Source organism: Onychomys torridus, chromosome 1, assembly GCF_903995425.1.
Source record: "Onychomys torridus chromosome 1, mOncTor1.1, whole genome shotgun sequence".
Taxonomy (NCBI): Eukaryota; Metazoa; Chordata; class Mammalia; order Rodentia; family Cricetidae; genus Onychomys; species Onychomys torridus.
In genome coordinates this window covers 142,443,930-142,464,967 of record NC_050443.1, presented here as the reverse complement: position 1 = coordinate 142,464,967, position 21,038 = coordinate 142,443,930, and the positions used below count along the sequence as shown (strand labels likewise).

Genomic DNA, 21,038 nt, shown 5'->3' with positions numbered 1-21,038 from the left:
ACACTTATCAGTCCCATAAAAATACTAAACTGGAAGCCATAACATGCACACAAAGGACCTGTAAGTGCAAAAAGAGAGAGAAAAAATACAAATAAAAATTAAAAAATAATAAATTTTAAAAAAGGGAAAGATGACCCGACATTATAAAACAAGGAACTTCCAACAATGCTGTTGAGTTCACTTTCTGCTGGCCGTCTACTGATGGGCATGCAGCCTGTCCTTAAGAGTAGTTTGTTTCCCCAGTGAGACACCCTTGGGGGAAACTCAATTTTCATTTGCAAGTGGTTATCAGTTGGAGATAGCTTCTTGGTGAGGGATGGGATAAGGGTGTATCCACTTCTTTCAGCTCTAGGATGCCATCTAGGGCAATCCCATGCAGGCCCTGTGCATGCTGCCTCAAGTCTCTGAGTTCATATGCCTGTCAGTCCTATTGATTCAGAGGGCCTTGTTTGCCTGGCATCCTCTGTCCTTTCCAGCTCTCACACTCTTTTCTGCCTCCTCATCTACAGAGTTCCTTGAGCCCCAGGAGAAGAATTTGATGGAGACAAATCCTTTTATGGCTGAGTGTTCCAAGGTCTCTCACTCTCTATGTAATGTCTGGCCTGGGTCTCTGTGTTTGTTCCCATCTGCTACAGGAGGAAGCTCTCTGTGGATGGCAGAGCAAGTCACTGATCTATGGGTATAGCAGAATGTCATTAGGGGTCATTTTATTGCTACATTTTTGTTGTTGTTGTTTGTTTAAGGAACAGTAGCATTAGGTTTAACCCTAGGTCCCTGGGCTGTCTGGTCTCAGGTTCTTGGTCACACCCTGATGGGTGTGGGTTCCATCTTGTGAAGCGGGCCTTAAGTCAAAGAGATATTGGTTGGTTGCTCCCACAAGCTTTGTGCCACCATTGCCCTAACATTACTTGTAGGCAGGAAACCATTTTAGACCAAAGACTTTGTGGCCAGGTTGGTGTTTACATTTCTCCTTTGGTAACATGGAGAGTACCTTCTAAAGACACCAGCATGTAGGAGTGATTTTTCATGACCCCCTCTCCTGCTCCCCCCACTTTACGTCTTGTTGTTCACATCTTATACTTGGATATCATGGCTAAGAAATTGTTGCCCAACTAAAGATTTTTGAAGATGACTTCTATACTTTCTTATAAGGACTTTTATAATTTAATTGTTATTTTTTAAAAGATGTATTTAATTTTCATTTTATGTGTATATATCAGTGCCTACATGCTTGTATGTGTACTGGTGTATGTGGTAGATGTGTGTCTGGTGCCTGGTATCCATGGAGGCCAAAAAAGAGGGCATCTAATCCTCTGTAACTGGAGTTACAGGTTGTAAGCTATCTGATACAGGTGCTGGGAACTGAATTCTGATCTACTGCAAAGACAGCAAGCACTCTGAATCACTGAGCTATCTCTCTAGAACTCCATTTAGGTTTCAAAATGAGTTTTTTGAAACAAGTCTTACTATGTAGCCCAGGCCTTGAACTCTCTCAATCTTCCTCTCACAGTCTCTTGGGTGCTGAGGTTACAGGTGTGTGCCAGCACACATATTTTACAAAGTAACTTTACACCCTGAGTGTAACTCAGGTGCCTTTGAGTAAATTCCAGCACACAATGGAGGAAAGCTCTGTTTTCCTTCCTTTGCATGTGGTGAGCAACTAGGTCACTGTGTTGTTTGTTGAAGAAGGCATTCCCTATTTGGCATTGTTGTTGAAAAGTAATTGACTTGAAATGTCTTCATTTCTGGTCTCCAATTCTATTCCACAGATCTGTCTGTCTGTCTGTAGCTGGTATTATCTTGGGCAGATTACTATGGTTTTGTGGAAAGTTTTGGGTCACAATCTCCTTGGCCGTATGTAATTGAGGCACTTGCTTTAGAAGTATCCTGTCCACCATTTACATACAACACAATGGGCTAGGAACTACTATTTCAGTTTTAATGATAAGGAATTTGGGGGCTCACATGATTTTAATAATTTTCCAGATTTCCATTTTGTCTCTCTCACCAGGCATGAGTGGCATTCACAGGCTAAGGTGAGGCTTCTTCTGCTCTAAATGCATTCGTTATCTCTTCTGACACTTTCTGTTTCTAAATAGATCTTTCTAGATCCTGAATAGAGTTTTTAGATTTGTCATTTCTGCCTGAAAAATGTTTCAGTTTTCCTTTAATGCAGGATTTATGCCAGAAAGAGGGTATAGCCTAATGCCAAGGGTAGCTGGATCAGGATTGAAGACCCCACAGTCTCTTCCCTGTGTCTGGAGTTTTACCTGTTTCAGCCCATCAAGTGTGCTCTCCATGTAAGCTGCACCCTTCCAAGACAAGGCCAGAGGTGGATCACAAAGCCCTTGACTCCAGGATTTCCCCTCCATAGAAAAACCCCTCCCCCATAGAGGTGATTTGAAAAAATGCAAGGCAAATACTCTGATTGGATGGTTGGGATCATGTGATAACCCAGGCCGGTTGATGGGAGCCTTTGGAGTACTCTGAGGACCGGTTTTATTTGCAGAAAAGACTCTTGAGAAACCTCCTTTTGGGTCGAGCATTTCGTTTCCAGTTCACAATTGCTGTAGCCATTGCAGAACTCTCATTTATAACCTGGCAACTGTGAATCACTTTTAACGAACCCTTAAATGTTGGTCTGCTTAAAAACTCAGCCAAAAAAACTGCTTCACCATTTCAAGCATAATCATTTTAATAATTTGGTTTTGTTATTAAATGGTTTAATTGTTTGACCAGTCCATCTTCTGAGCATGTAAATAACACACAGGAATGCAGTACATGAATCTCGAAAGTAGAAGAACCCTGCATTCTCCCAGGCATTTCTGATACATGCATGAGCTTGGCAGGCTTCCAACAGGGCATTGTTTATCTAACTTGGCTATTCAGTTGCCTGTCTTAAAGCCAGATCTCAAGGGTGTCACTCATCAAGGTTAAAGTTGCTTTCATCTTGTAAGTGCAGAAAACACCAGACAAAGACAGGACAGCTCTCCAGAACACTAAGATATCAACAGCATGCCTCTAAACTTGTTCATAGTTGCCTAAATTGTCCCCAGTTTAAAGCTTGTAATCACCAGGAATCTCAGAGAACTCAGCTGTGTTATTTTGAGACTTTTCAAGATGTTCACACACTAGTGAAATCTGGCCTGTTCTAAGTTGTGCTTTTCCTCCATGTTATGACATATCTGAAAGTGGGAGGTGTCTCGTCTTGCTCAGTGACAACTGACAGTTAATTGACAGCAGTTATCCTCTCTTAGTGAAGCATAAAGTAATGATGCTTTAACTTAGCAGAGGTACAGTACCATCTAAGTTAACTGGGAACACACTGACACAGATACACAGACACAGACAGACAGGCAGACAGACACTTGTAGCATGAATCTTGAAAGTTCTTATTAATGAAAATAAACCTGGAGCAAAGTATTGGGGTGAACACTGGAAGATCAGAGAAGCAGAACAAACCACAACTTCCTCACCTCTCCAGTTCCTCAGCTGATCCTGTTTCCTCAGACTGGAAGCCTCTGAGTCCTTATCCAAATGGATCTCAGCTGAACTGCTTCTCGAAAGCCTGAAAACTTAACAAGCTAGATCCTCGTCCTCATGCCTTAAATACCTTTCTGCTTTCTGCCATCACTACCTGGGATTAAAGGCTTGTGTTGCCATGCCTGGATGTTTCCAGTGTGGCTTTGAATTCACAGAGATCCAGGTGGATCTCTGCCTCTGGAATGCTAGGATTAAAGGCGTGTGCTAGCACTGCTGAACCTCTGTGTTTAATATTATGGCTGTTCTGTTCTCTGACCCCCAGATAAGTTTATTAGGGAGCACAATGTTTTGGGGAACACAATATCACCACACACACTTGCCTTACTACCCCAAGTTAAGGCTAAGTGTTCACCTAGGGCTGTGGACACTGGACATTTCCTCATCACACCCTCAAACTGTGAGCCAAGATGAGATCCATCATGGTGGGAAGGCTCAGTGGCACATCTGTGAGGCAGTTGGTTACCTGGCAACAGCAGTCAGGAAGCAGAGAGAGAGAGATGCACTCAGTGCTCTGATCGTTTTCTCGGTTTTATTCAGTCCAGGACACCAAGCCATAGGGTGGTGTTGCCCATGTTCCAAGTGAATTGTCCTTCCTCACTTAAACCTTTCAGTAAAACTACCCTCAGAGACATGTCCAGAGGTGTGTGTCCCTGGTGATTCTAACCTCAGTCACATTGACAGGGAAGATGACTTACCTTGGGCAAAACAAAATAGTCACCAGAAATGGGACAGACATAATTAAACCATCTTCCTTAACTAAGGTATTAGAAATCCTTTACCTCCAGCCTACAAGTTGCTGAATTATGAATGAAGCCAGACACAAAAATCTCATGCTGCATTGGGAAACTGAACCAGAAATCAGGATGGTTAGATTTTTCTGTGTCTTTATAGTTTGAATTTAAGGAAATTTTTCTAAATCTCTGGATTTTTGTTTGTTTGTTTTAATTTGTTTGTTCTTGGAAATGGGGTCTTACTCTGTTTCAGGCTGGTTTTGAACTCCTATGCTCAAACAGTCCTCCTGCCTCAGCCTCCTGAGTATCTAGGACAAGAACACTGCCACACTTAGTTACCTTTGAACCTCAAGTTCCATCCTCCCTCCCTCTTTTCCTTCCTATCCTCTTTTTCATTCTCTTGACAGAGTCTAACTGTGTGTGTGTGGCCCAGCCAAGTCTCAAACTCCCAATCCTTGGGCCCTGTTCTCCTTATTGCTAGAGTTCTTAATTTGTAAATGGGTAAAAGTTAACTGCTGAGTGTGGCTGCTGGTGGTCTTAAATGAGGCAATACATCTGAGGTTGTTGCTGGGAGATACATGGCTTGGTGGTTAAGATCATTTATTGTTCTTGCAGAGGACCAGGATTCAGTTTTCAGTACACATGGCAGCTAACAGTGGCATTTCCAGTTCCAGAGAATTGGACGTCCTCTTCTGGCCTCTGGAGGTACTACACATGGTGCACAGACATACACGCAAGGCTGGACAACCATACCCATAAAATAAAAATAAATAGGTCTTTAAAAAAATATGCCTCAGGTCTCCTGCAATCCGTAGAAACTCTAAGAGCACCCAGTGGCTCTTCCCTTATCTTTTCTGGTTTCCAGGCCCTCTGTGGTTGCTGCATAGGCTCCTGCTTTCTGGAATGGTTTCAGAATCTGCTCTCAGGTGCACTTGGCAGACCTGCCCTTCTTTTGTGTGCCACCATTAAGGCCTGTGCTTACAAAGTCCAATGTTAGTGGCTTTACTTTTTAAATCCCAACCTCAAGGGGCTTTGGTGGTTTTGCCAAAACTGTCCCCACCTGCCTCCTTCCCAAACACTGAAAGCTCACACCTCTGTCTCCAGTTTAGGTCTTCTCTCATGACCCAGACCCAGCCATGATGGTGTGGCTGGAGTTCCATCAGTGTTGTTAGAGGCCTGCCACAATCAGGCTCATCTCAGTTACTTCCTAAACTGCAAAGCCTCTCAGTGGGGGAGGGGACATAGCTCCTGTCCTTCGGGACTAGAGCCTGAGCCTGACAGATCACACACTGCAGTGAGTAGGACACCGGATATTCCAGCCACCTGTAGCCTGACACCAGGGCCTTGGGCCTTGGGTTCTCTTTAAACTTCATTTAACACACACACACACACACCCACCACATTCACTCACACTAGCTCATTTATCCTAGAAACTTGTAAAGCACAGTTTTTAAGGAAGTTGTCTTGAGTTACTTACTCTCTGTGAGATTTTTCAATGCAAGAAGTATTTCATTTCAACAATGAGAAGAATATGGCTGAAGCTTTCCTGTTTAACATACAAATCTGTGTTGGAGCCAAGGTATTAGCAATTCTTCACAAGTACTTTCTATCATTACTTCAGAAAGACAAAATGTCAAATTTGCCTAGCTATGCTCAGAGTTTCATTGATTCATTAATCCACATTTATTCCATTCTCTTAACAATAACGATAACAACAAAAACCTTACACACCCCTTTGTGTTGTATAACACACAGAGTTCCCTGGAACTCTCCACCTGTCCATTTCCCTACATCCTCTCATACATCACAGCCCCCACTAGAAACACTACAATCACGACACTCAAAGACTCAGAGTTGAGAAGAGGGGGGTTGACGTTTGGTCCCGGATATTTTGGATCCATACATCTCAGGGTTCCTGCCTTTCTTAGGCTCTCTTCTCTTACTGGCACTCCAAGAAACAGATAAATGGCTGAATTGCAGGCTTAAGGACATCGGAGTGACTGTGCTGTCCAGTAGTAACCAAGGCCAGAGAAGCCCTTGACTGGTGTGAGATTATAGAGAGGTGGCAGGCGCCATTTCCACATGAGTGTCTAACAGTCAGCAGTACTTGGCTAGGAACCAATGAAGCTCCAACTCAACACATGTACATGCAAGCTTGCTTTTAAACCAAATGCTCCACATTGGCCTTCTAACAAAATGGCTGTCCCTAGACTTCTACTGTATGATAATATAGACATAAAATTCTGGAGTCTGAATACTTTCAGATACCAATACTTCTCTCAGTTTAAAACACAGGCCCCTAGCCATCCAGTAGAGAGACTCTGGATCCACTGAGCTGAGGAAAGTCTGTGAGCCCACATTTCAACACACCCCACACCGTCATGGTTCAGGAGTCTGTGGAACGTACTTTGAGAAATTGCTCCAGGGCCTTTGAGAGTCCTTCTTTGAGTCTCTTAACTCAGAGAAGGCCTTGTCTTTTTGTGAAATATGACAGCTAGAGGCAGGTTGCCAGGGAACATGCTTTGGGAAGAGTTTCTTCAGAGGCTCCCACTGTGGCAGGAATGATGTCCTTTAATTAGCTTTGCTGGGTAGGTCTGCTGAGCAGTGTGGAAGAAACCAAAGTGTGATCTGAACAATGTCCAGAGAGCAGGGTTCCTCAGAGGAGAAGGGTTCCTCAGGAAGTGGAAGTTGAGTGATAGGCAGGGGTAAAGTGGGTGGGAATTAACTGACCCTTCTTGGAATTGACTTTGATCTCAAGAACAATCGGCTGCTGGATTCCATGAAACAATATAGTGCAACTATTGTTCACTTGAACCTTTACCTATATTAATATGGCATCTGGGTCAAGTTTTCCACAGCTTCTTCCTAAATTTGTTTATTATTTTTGTAACAACTTTACTGAGCTATAATTTGTATATCATGTGTACAATCTGTCCATTTAAACATACAATTCAGTGTTTTTCATATATTCAGAGAATTGTATGGTAGTCACCACAGTCCATTGCAGAATACTTTTGTCACCCTGGAAAAACAGACACCAAACCCCATATTCATTAGCTATTACCTACCCCCACAATATCTCCATTTCCCCAGCACTCAGCAACCACAAAGTGACTTACTATCTCTATGGATCTGTTTGCTGTAGACATTTGATCGAAATGGAATTGCATAGTGTGTGCCTTCTGTGACTGGCCTTTCACTTAGCATGTTTCTGGGGTCCATCCACATTATAGCATGCATGAGTACTTCATTATACTGGGTGGGTACCCCACATTTTAGTTTTATGTTTATCCAGTTGACTTACTCATGGGTTGTTTCCATCTTCTGACTACGGAGAATTATGAAATTATTTGCATATGCATTTGATGTAGATTCATGTTAATTCTGAATGTCACTTTTTGAGGAACTGTCTACCCTATAAGGAAGGTTCAGTTACCAACACCTCCAGCCCCACCCACGCTGGTCACTCAAATTCCATTCCCTGCCTATTTTACTATTATCTTCCACACCAAGCTGGACTCAGTGGCTTTGAATCATTGTTGTGAGAGATCTGTTTCATACAGCTCAGTCAAGTATGACTGAATACTTACCGTAAGCAGGTGTTTGTGTGAAGTATCAAGCTCTGGTTACTGGAATCTGAAGCACAGATACTGGAGGGCGTTCATTGGTGTAACTTTAAAGGTTGGGACAATTTCATTGAGGTTTGTGTTTACAGAAACAAGAAAAAGAAGTTCACAGCCATAAAAGTTGACAACAGCAGAGAGTGAGAGGGTGGGGGAGAGAAACAGCAACAAAGCTCCCTTAGGGAGGAGCCTTGAGGAAGGTCTTGTGACCTTCTAATGAGGAGAGCTGGTAGATAAAAACCATCTATGAATTTCATTTAGCTCTGCTACTGTGTGTTTCTACATAGAGAAAATACCTAGAAACTTTGGGCATTTGAAATCCTTAGGTAGATCCTTAAATACAAAACATGGAGAAGCAGATAGACCCTAAGCGTAACTGTATGGATTTTCAGTGACCCTTGCTGTGTAATTAGCAATGGCACTAAGAAACGGATTGTCACCAGCACCTCCCCCAACCCTCTCCTAGTCATAAGTGTCTCCAGGGGAAGGTGGGTACTCTGACTTCTAACAACAACATTCTTAGACACAAGGAATGCATTTTTAATAGAGCAGTTCAGGTGTCAGGTGCTGGCCAATAGAATAGATTTGTTTATCAGAGAGAATGTTTGAACATTCAGCAGACATACTGTAAGGCAGGGTGTCATCCAGCCTTAACAATTAAATACTTTTAAGCTTGTGTTTAAAATAAAAGTTATAACCGCAGCACTGAAGACACTTAACTCATCTTCACCTGCAATTTAAGAGCATCTATTGTAGGTTTTTTGTTTGTTTGTTTGTTTGTTTTTTGTTTTTCTTTTCTTTCTTTCTTTCTTTCTTTTTTTTAGTACACAAGACATCAGACTTTCAGCGTTTATTTAAGAAGACATCTACTTTCCCCTCCAAACCCTGAAAGGAAGTCCCAGCCACTATTAATCACAGGTGGTTTAATGATTTAAAGAGCGTGCATGTAAACATATGCACGTTGGTAACACATCACGCGGTGTGAAGTAATAACAACATAAATACAGCCTTTACAGTTGGAGCACACAGACAAACCTGCATTTCTCTTGTCTTACTCAACAGGAGGGAATCAAATCCTCTCCCCTTTCCAATAAGACAGGCTTTCAGATGCTAGAACTGGCTGCAAACTGACATTGCTCTGGCTCTTACCTGGAAAAGAAGTCCGTCTCAGCAGCTCACCTATGATACATTAGCTGTCTAGACAGTCTATTAGTGGAAACTATTGTGCAAAAGCGAATAATTGCTTTTTCTTGAACGCTTGATAGATGTATCATAAATTACCAAAATAGATAATGATTTCATTAGACTATTTCCTGGGAAGTTTGGGATTCTGTGTTCTATCAGGTGATGTCAGTTAGCTCCCTGTCAAAGCTAGAAGGCTGGAGCGTGTGACTCCTGCCAAAGGCACAGGGCCGCCTTGGGCTCTTCCACTCTGAGTGCTGGGTAGTGACTCCCAAGGTAACTTGGTCTTGCCACTCGTGTTTTCACTCTGTTGCTGGGAAAGCACCGTGTCCCCTCCCGCCACGCGGCTGCAGCGTCAGCGCCGGGAATCCTCCAGGTCGCGGTCCCAGGCAGTAACGTCCAGGGAAGCATCGCTTTCCCCAGCTTGGACCTTTCCCGGTGTGATTGCCAGCCGCCCCTCCTCCCGGCAGGAGGGAGGGGGAGAACCATACGGGGACTTCCTTCCCATTTAAAGGTCTCCAGGGTCCCACTTTCAGGACGGCCCTCGAAGGGACCCGGGTCTACGACGCTTTCCTTGGCGCCGCTGTTGGGGAAAGACTCCGAACGGTGGGCCGCTAGCTGCGGGGCCCCTCCGTTCCCTGACGCCTTTCCCCGGTGACCCCAAGGCGGCGGCGCACTTGTCACCGTGGGTGACCGAGAGCGGCCGGCGGGGGGCGGGCCCCGCGGGGCAGGTGGGCGCGGCCGGCGAGGGCAGAGGCAGCAAGTGGTTGGGCCGTGCGCAGTCCGTCCTGCGCGGCGCCGGCGCGGGTGCCCGGTGCGCCGCACCCTCCGCTCCGCTGCGCCACCCGCCCGCCGTGCGCTCATGTCTCTGCCCGTGGTGCTCCCGGGTTCCTGCTGCCCGGTGGCGGGACTGTCGGGCGGACCTCAGGCCGGGGGTCCTGGCGCCGCGACCGCCGCCGCCCAGGAGCCGCCACTGCCCCCGCTGCGGCCGCGCTGGCCCCGGGGCGTTCTGCAGCCTCCAGCCCGGCCCCGCTGCGCCCCCGCCGCTGTGCTGGCCCCGCCGCCGGCGCTCGCGTCCCGCCGCCCCGCCGCGCCCGGCTCCGCGCTGCTGCCGGCTCGCCCGCTGCTGTCGCTCGGGCTGCTGCAGCTGATTCTAGGCTGCTGCATGGTGGCGCTCAGCTTTGGGGCACTGTCGCTGAGCAGCTCGCCGCAGGTGAAGAACTCATGCCCGTTCTGGGCCGGCTCCTCGGTGAGTACTGTGCGCCTCTCTGCTGTGGGGTTGTTTTTGTTTGACCTCAGTTGGGGAGCGCAGACCCTCAAGCTACACAAAGTATTTGGCGACCGTGAGTCGGGGAAAAGCGTTGGGAGGCAGTCAAGTTCAAGGGAGAATTGGATTGCACCTGGGCAGGATCTGTTCCTTGCAGGCTAAGGATTTTGTTTCCAGTCAAGTTAACGTTAAGCACAATCTTAAACTCTTTGAGAGATTGGCATGAGGATGGGAGAAAGACAATTTAAAACTTTTTTGGCCACTTTTTGGGTACTACATTGGCAAAGTAAACTCCAGCAGGGCAGGGGTTTTGGTGTGTTTTCCTCACAGATACATCAACAATACCCGTGCAGGGTGGGGTACTTCTGCACAAGGTGATAGATTGAAGAGGGGGAGGCTATTGATTTGTTTTTATTCTTCATTAAAACACGGATAAATGAGAGCGTATCTGGTGTTGGGTGATTGCACCCTGAGTAGCTCAGAGGTAATAAGAGGTTGTTTGTGGCTGGTGACTTATACCTGGTCATTAAAGGAGGATTCAAACCCTGGGTGGCTTCCTGGAGCCACCAAGGCTGCCCTGCAGAAGTGGGTGCTCAAGAAACAGAACCTGTCATTATGGATGCACTCCAGAAGTGTGGGGCAGCTAGCTGGGGATGTCTGCCCTGCACTGGCACCCGGTCCTGCCTCCTCGGCCAATGGGGCACAGGGAAGCCTGGCCTCTGAGAAAAGCGGCTGGCAGTGAGCAAGCATCTGTAGACCGGGTGGCTACTCATCCCTGCCTCCTAACTGTGTCACAACTTTTAAGGCATCCAACCGCTGGAGGTTTGCCCCTGGGGCTGAGCAACTTGGAAACGGGTCCTTGTGCAATGACTGTGGTGGATGAGTAAAGAAATGACCTTTCTGTGAACGAGTGCACTCTGAAAGCCTGACAGTGCCTGTAGCTTTTCTACCAACTGCAGTGAGTGTACATTTCATGCTCTGCTGGTCAAAGCATATCCGAGTCAAGACCACATTCAAATTGAAAAAAAAAATGTGGGAGAACTTATTGAACCTAGAGTAATTATTTGAATAAGAACATTAAAGACGTAAGGTTTCTGTTTCTCTGGCCTAACTCAGAATTTTGTATCACCCAGTCTCAATCTACTCTTTTTTTCTTCTTTTTGAGACTGGGTTTCTCTGTGTATTTTGACTGTCCTGAGATTCACTCTGTAGACCAGGCTGGCCTCACACTCACAGGGATTTGCCTGCCTCTGCCTCTGCCTCTGCCTCCTGAGTGCTGGGATTTAGGTGCACACCAGCACCACCCTGCAATCTACTTTTCTTTTAGACACCTTTGCTAAGTGGTTCTGTTGGGAGCCCAGTCCTTTCATGCTATAGTGAGTGAAGGTCACAATTTACGTAGTAGGTTGACAGAATGCCGCCATGCAGAGTCCTGTCCCTGGGCTCTGTCTGCCATTGTCTTGTGAGTGTTCTGGAAAACCTTGAAATGGGTTCTCTAAATAGAGTAGGGATGAGAGTAATAATCCTGCCCCCTACCCGCCAGGCTAGCCATCCAAATGGTGGCTGCATTTCTTTCCTCCAAGTACTGTGGACCAGAATCTTATATGTATTTTATGGATTTACTCTTTGTAAAATCACAATCCATTGTTCTCTCAAGATAACTCGTTTATTAAAAAGATTTGTTGTGGGTGCTAGGGATACGGTTCCATCAGTAAAGCACCTGATGTATAAGCATGGGGGCCTGTGTTTAGATCTCTAGAACCCACCTAAAGGCTAGGTGTGGGGAGAGGGGAGTCTGTAACCCTAGTGCCTGGGGTTGAGGGAAAGTGGACACAAGTGGATCCTTGAAGGTCATTGGTCAGTCAGCCTAGCCAAACTGATAGGGCACCCAGTCTCCACGAGGGAAATAAGGCGGAGAGTGTACTCAGTGTCACTCATTCTCTGCCACACACATGCAGGCATACCAACAAGTACATACATCACACACATAACCTGACACACACACACACACACACACACACACACACACACACACACACACACGCAGACATACCAACAAGTACATACATCACACACATAACCTGACACACACACACAAAACATGGTTTTTTTCTTTTCTGAAATTAAAATCTGAAATCACTCTGCAATTATAAATTATCTCAGAGGTAAGTAAATGCACTCAGATGTCAGTGAGCCGCGGTGGGATTTGATGAAATGGAAACAAAGCTCACAAAACAGAACTCGCAGGGTGGTGCCTTGGGGTCACTGGCCGGGCTTGCCCTCAGGCACAAGCTAATCAGACCCGAGATGGAATCCTGGACTTGGATGTGAGAGGTTCTCTTTTGTCTGTCAAAGTCTACCCTGTGCCCCAGGTCAGTATTCAGACCTGTCCCTAAGGTTGACTTCAGAATTTGCAAAGTGGCCACAGAACCAATGAATATTAACTGTATCTTCAGAACAAGTAAAGAGGGTTTAAGTAGATGTCCTTAGATTCTGTGACTCTGTTGGTGTTTCAGGAAGAAAAATATCACACTTGTGTCATCTTTTAAACTCACGTAGGTGAGAGAGCTCTTTAAAAAAAAAATAATCCTGCATTAGGAGAAAAGTTAGGCTTAGTCACACACTGTATAACAAAACCACAGCTACTCCCCAGCTACTAGAACAGTGGTATCATCTGTCCCCTCTCCTAGGCTTTGTCACTGGTCCTGTGTGTCCTGATAGATGCCAGAGCAAGGAAATGTTAAGCAGGAATTAGGTCCTTCTTACTCCTAGTCCATTTAGCAGATTAAAATTCCCGTATTATTGGAAAATCTCAGTATTATATCATTTTAATTTCATGTGTAAATATTTCAATGTATGTACTTTTAGAGTACACACACACACACACACACACACACACACACACAAAGGGTTCATACAAGTGACCCGGAAGTCCTAAGACCCCTTTCTACTTTTAACATTTCAATATGAAAAAATTAAAGTTTTAATGCATGTAGAAAGGAGACTGTAATGTCCCTGTGGGTTAGCCCATCACCAGCCACAGGAGCTAGCAACATCTGAGTATCTGACACTCCCAACTCTTAACATACTCAGGCCAGTTACAGATGTGTAGCTTCAGCCATTAAACATTCCAGTGTATATTCTCTGACACATGGCAGCAAACTGGGATAGCTGAACGAAGGTTTTTGTGGAAAGTGATGAACAATTGTGATTTGAAGACTAGAAAAATGAGAACAAAACCAAAGAACCCAGCTGTACTGAACTGTAGCCCGGCACGGAAAGAGAACCAACTGCCTGGTAGTTTTCAGGGCATTCATTGCTGCCTGGCCATCACCAAAATGAGTTTTAGGAAATTCTCAAAACCACCAGATCTTCTTTCTCTCTCCCTCCCCACCCCTCTGCCCAGGTACCACCCATTTTCCTATGTTGTGGCCCTGTAGATTACTTCTGTCATGGACATTTTATATCTATATATTCTCATATATACTCACATATATTCATATATATACACTCATATATTCATATATATATATATATGTGCATACACATGGGATCATACAATATATGGTCTTTAAGGATGAATAACTTCTTTTAATTAGGATAGTTTCAAGGCTCATCCAGTTTAGCAATGACCCGTTCCCGTGCATTGTGATGTGAAATGTCATTGTGTAGGCATACTGTGATTACGTTCACTCAGTTTCTCCCTTGTCCCCTCCCTTCCCCCTTCACCTCTTCCCTTCATTTTTGCAGATCTGGGGACTGAATGCAGGGCCAAAGGCAAGAGCTTTATCCCTGAGCTATGTCCCTGGCCCACCCGGCAGTTTGATTTGTATATGGCCTGGTCTTAAGAGGAAGTGGCCAACCAGTCTAATGCTACTTGAAATCCATGTGTGAGCGCCGGAGTGAAATCTCTTCCTCTCAAGCTGGGAATGGCCGCAGCACTTTACAGTTTGTCACTGAAGCTGGCAAACCTTAGTTTGGTTTTTGTAGGAATATTTTGTGTTTGATGCAGCAGTAGGTTCAAAGGATGCTCACTCACTTGAAAACAGCACATTTCAAGGCTGTTCCCCATGTTTACCTCTGGGAGGGGTGTGGCTCAGAACCGAGGTTTCTCCCGCTTGTCCGAACCCTGAGGAGCCGTTTCAGCTGTTTGCAAATACATTTACTAATTAAGTCCTAGAAGCAACCTTCCCTGCACTCTTGAAATAACAGTTCAGCAATGGGGAGGGACTGTTTTAGTATAATCTTTATTTTTTTTTAAATTACATTTCTTTATTTAAAGAGGGGGAAGGAGAGAGTATGTCAGAGAACACCTTGCAGGAATTAGTTCTCCTTCTCCTCTGTGGGTCCCAGGGATTGAACTTAGTTTGTAAGACTTAGTTATCGGCAAGTGCCTTTACCTGCTGAGCCATCTCAGTGGCCCCCTAATGTAATCTTTTTTATTTGACTTCTGTTGATGTAGTAGCTCAGTGGGTAGGGCATCAACCTAGCACACCAGAGACCCTGGGTTCAATCCCCAGCACTGCCTAAATAGGGGTCTGTCATGTAATTCAATTTCCACTTGTGAGCTGGAAATTGGCAGATCGGGACTTCCAGTTCATCCTTGGCTTAGCCGCTTGAGGCTCACCTCTGCTACGTTGGATGCTGTCTCAGAAAAAAAAAAATGCATTCAAATCTTTTTCACTTGAGCATTCTGTGATCATTTCCCCTTGCCAACCTTGGTTAATGACTATTATGTCCAAAGCGCGTGATGCCAAGGGATTAGCCAGTTTCTTGAAACACAGCCTATAGGTGGTGAGTGGCCGAGGGAGGATCTGATGTCTGTGTTCAGGTTGTGTTGTCCTGGCTCTCAGTTTAGGCGTGTGTTTAGTTAATATTATTTTGATCCCATTTGGATTTTGGGAGATGGCACGCACCACACTTGAGTGCCATTTGATTAAAGAGTAGAGAAAGTTGCATTGGTTCGCCCTTCTGATTTTTGAAAAACAAAATCCCCAGCTTTGATGCCATGTGTGATCCCTGGGAGCAATTTCAGACCAGAGGCACAGAGTTGGTCTTGTGCAGCTCTCCCCGGGGAGGCCAGTTTGCACGCTTTCCTCTAAGTCAGTAAATTGAACTCTCCTCATCCCTCTCTTGAATCCGAGATGCGATGGCAAGATTCCAATTTCATTAAAAAAAAAAAATCATTGAGGAAAACCTATTTAAAAAATCATTATGACTAAGCAAAAAAAAAAAAAAAAAAGAATGGCCAGGGAAGAAACCCGACACAAAAACCCTGAAGTTACTGCCAGCTAAACAATAGTGAATATATATATATATATATATATATACACACTGTCATGTCCATAGCTTCTGCTTTTCTATCTGTTCAACTATGTGTGTGTGTGTGTGTGTGTGTGTGTGTGTAGGATATATATATCTATATACATATGTCTCCTATCAAGTAAATAAAATATTTTAGGGACATTTGAAGATAGTATTTGGAGTGAAATTTATTGACTTTCTTCAGTCCTTTGTTTTACAGGACACCAGGATCTCACTTAGGTTCTTGCCGTGAGTAACATTCTCATCTGTAAAATGGGCAGGACGCTCTTACCTCAGGACTGATTTTTTGTATAAGAGGACATGTGGGAAAAGGCTTGGCCCCTGGGCCTGGCACATACTAGATACTGTGCATAATTTGAAACACCAAGGCAATAGGTATATAACCAAAGTAAAGTGAATAGGCTGTCTATAGTACCTGTTGTGGGAATTCTGCTCACTTACTCAGTTTTTCAAATGCTGTAAAAAGAACCTTTATCTCTCTCTCTCTGACACACACTCACACAGACGACACACACACACACACACACACACACACACTTACACACTTTTTCACTTATAGGGAAAGATCAGTTGTTGAGAAGTCTGATAAATTATTTTCTGCCTAGTTACAAGATAAACACAGGGCATTTGCAACATGGCTTTTAAACATCTGTGTTTAGATCCCTCAGGTTTTGACAAATGAGCCAGAACAGTTTTGCCCTAAGGCATGTTTGTGGATTAGTCAAGGAAAATAGGGCAGTAGAAGTATAAGCCTTTGATTTTAATGATTGGTTTTTAAGCTGGAAAATTAAGGGCATTAGCCGCACATGGTGGGTCACACTGACTCTGAGCTGCTCTACCTCAGATGCACGCTTACTCTGCATTATCAGGAAGAGGAGAGATCTGTTTTGTTCCCATGAGCCACAAGGAACAATTTTACAAGGAGTGGAACAGAAATGATAATGACACCAATTATAATTATCTGGAAGTGGTTTGGCGTTAACCAAAGGTTCTTCTCTGCACATTCAGGGCACGTTGCATCTTGTGCCCAATGGAAGAATGCTGATGGCATGGTCCTTTCAGGAAGCCCAGGGAGTGGATATGTGTTCAGGCTTATGTAGTCATCCTTAAGCAAGCTCATCTCCTATTTCTGGTCTCCATTCATTTGTTCGCTCGTTCGTTCATTCATTCATTCATTGACTCTTGCCATAACCAAGTGCCTTCTAGAAGCTGCTTGTGGCATTTGATAGGTTTCCCAGGCACAGGCCTTCACAGCATAGACAGTTTAGTCAGTAGCAGCATTGTGGTGTAGTGGAAGCCATGAAAGGCCATTCCTAAGGGACTTCCCACCTTCTGACAGAGCCCAGCTACTGCTGCCCCAGAGGGAGGCGGAGCCTAGCGTCCTCTGCCTCTCTCTTCTTGCCTTCCACAATGCCATGCTTGGATGACAGGAAGCACAAGCATCCATTCCTTGAGTCTTGAGCACTTAAAGAATTCAACCACGATGGCCACGCCTTTAATCCCAGCACCCGGGAGGCAGAAGCAGGCAGATCTCTGTGAGTTCGAGGCCAGCCTGGTCTACAGAGTGAGTTCCAGGAAAGGCGCAAAGCTACGCAGAGAAACCCTGTCTCGAAAAACAAAACAAACAAACAAGAATTCAACCTCAGTGCAGAGCCTCAGTTCCTGCCGCCATTCATTCTAGAAGGCTTCTCACTCTCTCTTCCTGCTTCCTGTTTGCCCTTCACCCCTCCCCCATCACAGTGTTCTCCAAATGCCTTGGGATTCACTGGGGCTACTGGGTGAAAGTCAACAGGGCATGGGTTTGTTGCAGGTTCAGGACCGGCCGCAGATGCAACTTCCACCTGGAACTGGGGTGCAGTTTTATTTCTATTCCCTAGTACTGGGGATTGAGCCACACAGTGTATCCCCAGCCTTCTTTTTCCTGTTTATTTTGAAATAGAAGTTCACTGCCTTGTCCAGCTGGCCTCGAAGCTACTCTGTAGCACAGGCGGGCCATGAACCTATGATATGCAGGCCTGAGCCTTCTGAAGTACTGGGGATGTAAATTAACTCTGCCAGGCCTGACTGAACTTACTTTCCACCACCTGGTAAGGAATGTGGTTCACACAAGCTTGCTGGCTGTGCTCTGAATCTGTTTCAGAATTCAAGTGGCAGCCATGCCTTTAAACAGAGTGTCTTCTGACCCGTGACCTTGGTATGTCTTGATTTTATTTGGGTCTGTACTCACTATTGCCCTATAAGCTTTGTTTTTCTCTCCAGCAAGTCTTAATATTTCTGCCAAATACATTGTGAGGTTGTTGATATTCCTTACATATCAGGTGTTTTATTCATATTTTTTCTGCAGTGGCTATTATGTAGACAAAATACCACTCCCAAAGGCAGAAAGGCAGCATGGTTCGTTCTTTGTCTCAGAAGGCCTTCATTGGAAAAGACATCTATCTCTGAGGATCTATGAGAATTAAAAAAATAAAAATAACATTCCACTTAGCCACCCCTTTCTTGAGACTTTGTCCAACAGGAATAAAAGCGTGTGTCTTTAAATATATACTCATGAAACACATGAATGTTTATGGTTGTATTGTTTACAAGAATAAAAAGCAGGGACTAGAGTGAATGCCCACAAATATAGAAACAATTGAATACATTTGACACTGCTGTACAATACAACTATCAGTCTGACATGAGTTACAGCTATTTCAGCAGACCTGACAAGCTTCCAGTGAAGTACTTTACTGAGATCAGAAAAAGCAAATCTAAACCAGGCAGCAGTGGTGGTGCATGCCTTTAATCCCAGCACTCAGAAGGCAGAGGCAGGTGGAGCTATGTGAGTTCGAGGCCAGCCTGGTCTGCAGAGTGAGTTCCAGCACAGCCAGGACTACACAGAGAAACCTTGTCTTGAAAAACAAACAAACAAACAAACAAACAAAGCAAATCCGTCATGATGATTTTGTGGAAATCACACCCTTGTGCATATGTGTCTGCATACACACATGCCATTGGCATATAGCAGTAAGAATTTAGAGAGAGATGTGTACTTGTATAAAATACATTTAATGTACTAACTTGTGAGCATGGAGGAGGTGAGACGTTGAGACTGTTACAGAAATGGAAAGTGTAGCTCAGACACACAATTGTTTTATAGGCTTTTATGTCCTGAGCCAGACACTTCATCTTAATAATACTGTTTTAATGGGAAAACAGAATGTTCCTGAAAGCTGGACCGCAGGGTATTATGACATAAATAACAAACATCGATGAATAATTCAAATCATAGTTATTTTGTTCTGAAGTGGGCAGTTTGTGGTTTCCTCAAGGGCAGGGAAGTCTTCAGTCATGTTTTCCCACAAAAAAACCAGTTTGCATTTCCTCAGCAAAGTCCAGTCCCAGCAGGGTGAGGAGGCAGAGACATACAGACAAGGACATACATGCAGATGTTTGTATGTGTGCGTGCATGAGCAAGTGTGCCCACACAGCAGATGCATGCACATTCACACACAACATGTGTTCACACAGGTGTGTGCTCATACACTTACTGGATATCAGATTTTCTGAGGAATCTGTCATCATGGTGGGATCAGTCGTGTGTGTGTATATATATGTGTGTGTGTGTGTGTGTGTGTGTGTGTGTACAGGCTGACTTCGAATTTGTGATCCTCCTGCCTCAGCATCCTAAGTATTATAAGTATGTACCACTACATCCAGCTCAATGTTAATCTTTTATGCTGTCAGAGATCCAGAGGTGATTTCTTTCACTTAACATTTCACAGGAGATCAGAGTCAGGGCTGGAGACAATGAAGAGACTTAGCCAATGTCACGTGGCTGACTCTTTTGAATCTGAGCAGAAGGCTAAAGCCCTGGGTTTCAAGAGACCCTGTTCTAACTTAGAGAGTCAACACAGCCCACACACTAGGAATGAAGGCAAGGGGAATCCTATTGAAATTAATGGAACTTCCAGGATAGAATGGGTTAGAAAGAAACCATTACCTGCCTGCACATATGGGGTTCTAGATCAAGGTTATGTGAGTGTGTTTTGTCCCCTGCTGGTGTGGGAGCCCACAAAGGTTTTCTAGTGAGATCTGAGCTTGCTTTACACAGCAGGGCTGCATCAGGGGATGGCTGGACCATGTGCATGGTCACCAGGTGTCTGGAATGGTCTACACTTGGCTGTGCTAGGGGGAGGTCTTTTGCTGTGCCCCTTGGCATTCCTTTAAGAAGCCCTTTAGTAGAGACAGAAAGGGCTGGTGGGTTTGGACCCAGGTCCTCCTGAGGCTATCCTGTGTTTTCTAACTGTCTCTCTCCTCTATCCTCTCTACAAATTCCTCATTTCTCTCTGCTCAAGAGTACCTTGGGGGAATAAGAAGGAGCTGGTCTCCCTCACTGGTGTAGTGCTATGGGCTGCTCAGGCTTGAGATGGGGTATTGTAGGTGAACTGCATGCTTGATCTGAATACGCTTGTCTGATGTGTAGTTAATAAACAGCAGTTGTGGATGTGTACATGGAAGGGATTGGGGCAAGGGAGATGCTCCATGAAGAAACTCCTCATAGCTGCACTTGGTGGACATACCCGAAATATACAGGGCAAGTGTGCTCAAGAGTCCTCAGGGTGTCCCGAGGATTACTTTGATTCTTCCAGTGACTTAGTGAACTGTACCATCCAAAAGGCTGTGGTGGTTTCCAATCTGTGTTTTGGCAACATTCTGGTTCTTCTTTTCCAAGATTTTAGTGTGTTTTTTATTGAAGCATTGTTGTGCAATACAAGAGCTTTCTCTCCATAGTTCCTCTTTGTGGAGTAAATGCTCAGGGACAGTCATTTGTTGATAATCATGTAACAAGCACAGGGATTTAGACACAGGACAGGAGCTCATGGTAGAGGTGCAGAGATGCACCTCTTAAATCATGACCAGCGTTTCCTTAAAAAGAAGAAGGAGAAGGAGAAAGAGAAGGAGAAGGAGAAAAAAGATGTGTATGTGTCTCTCTGTGTGTGTGTCTGTCTGTGTATGTGCATGTGGGTGCCACATTGCCTGATATGGGTATAAGGAACTGAACTCCAGTCCTCTGCAGGAGTAGCAAGTGCTCTTAATTGCCAAGATATCTTTCCAGCCCATAATCGGGATTTTTTTTTTTAAGGGAAAAAAGAAGTTGATATGTGTGTACAAGGAGGCGTGTGGGGGGATGAGATTACTGAAGGCTTCTCAGAGGAGGTGGCAAGTAGGGGTTTATAGGATGGCTGTGAGTTCCCAGGCAGCTAGGAGGGTGATCAAGAGGAATGGGTACTGCAGGAAAGAGGGCATAGCATGAAGTCCAGGAATGTCTAGCCTGGATGGCCGAGGAAGGGCAGGGGTGCTCGGAAGGGAAGTGTAATGAGG

The 21,038-nt window shown here is 44.8% G+C and overlaps 1 protein-coding gene across 1 annotated transcript in view; it reads left to right on the top strand.

Annotated features, from left to right (window-relative positions):
• Positions 1 to 9,651: 9,651 nt before the first annotated feature.
• The window catches only part of Fam189a2 (family with sequence similarity 189 member A2), a 69,033-nt gene continuing 57,646 nt past the window's right edge, over positions 9,652 to 21,038 (top strand). The window contains exon 1 of the mRNA XM_036176968.1: positions 9,652 to 10,328. Coding sequence (XP_036032861.1) covers positions 9,942 to 10,328 — 387 coding nt within the window. The 5' untranslated portion in view covers positions 9,652 to 9,941. The remainder of the gene's footprint in view (positions 10,329 to 21,038) is intronic.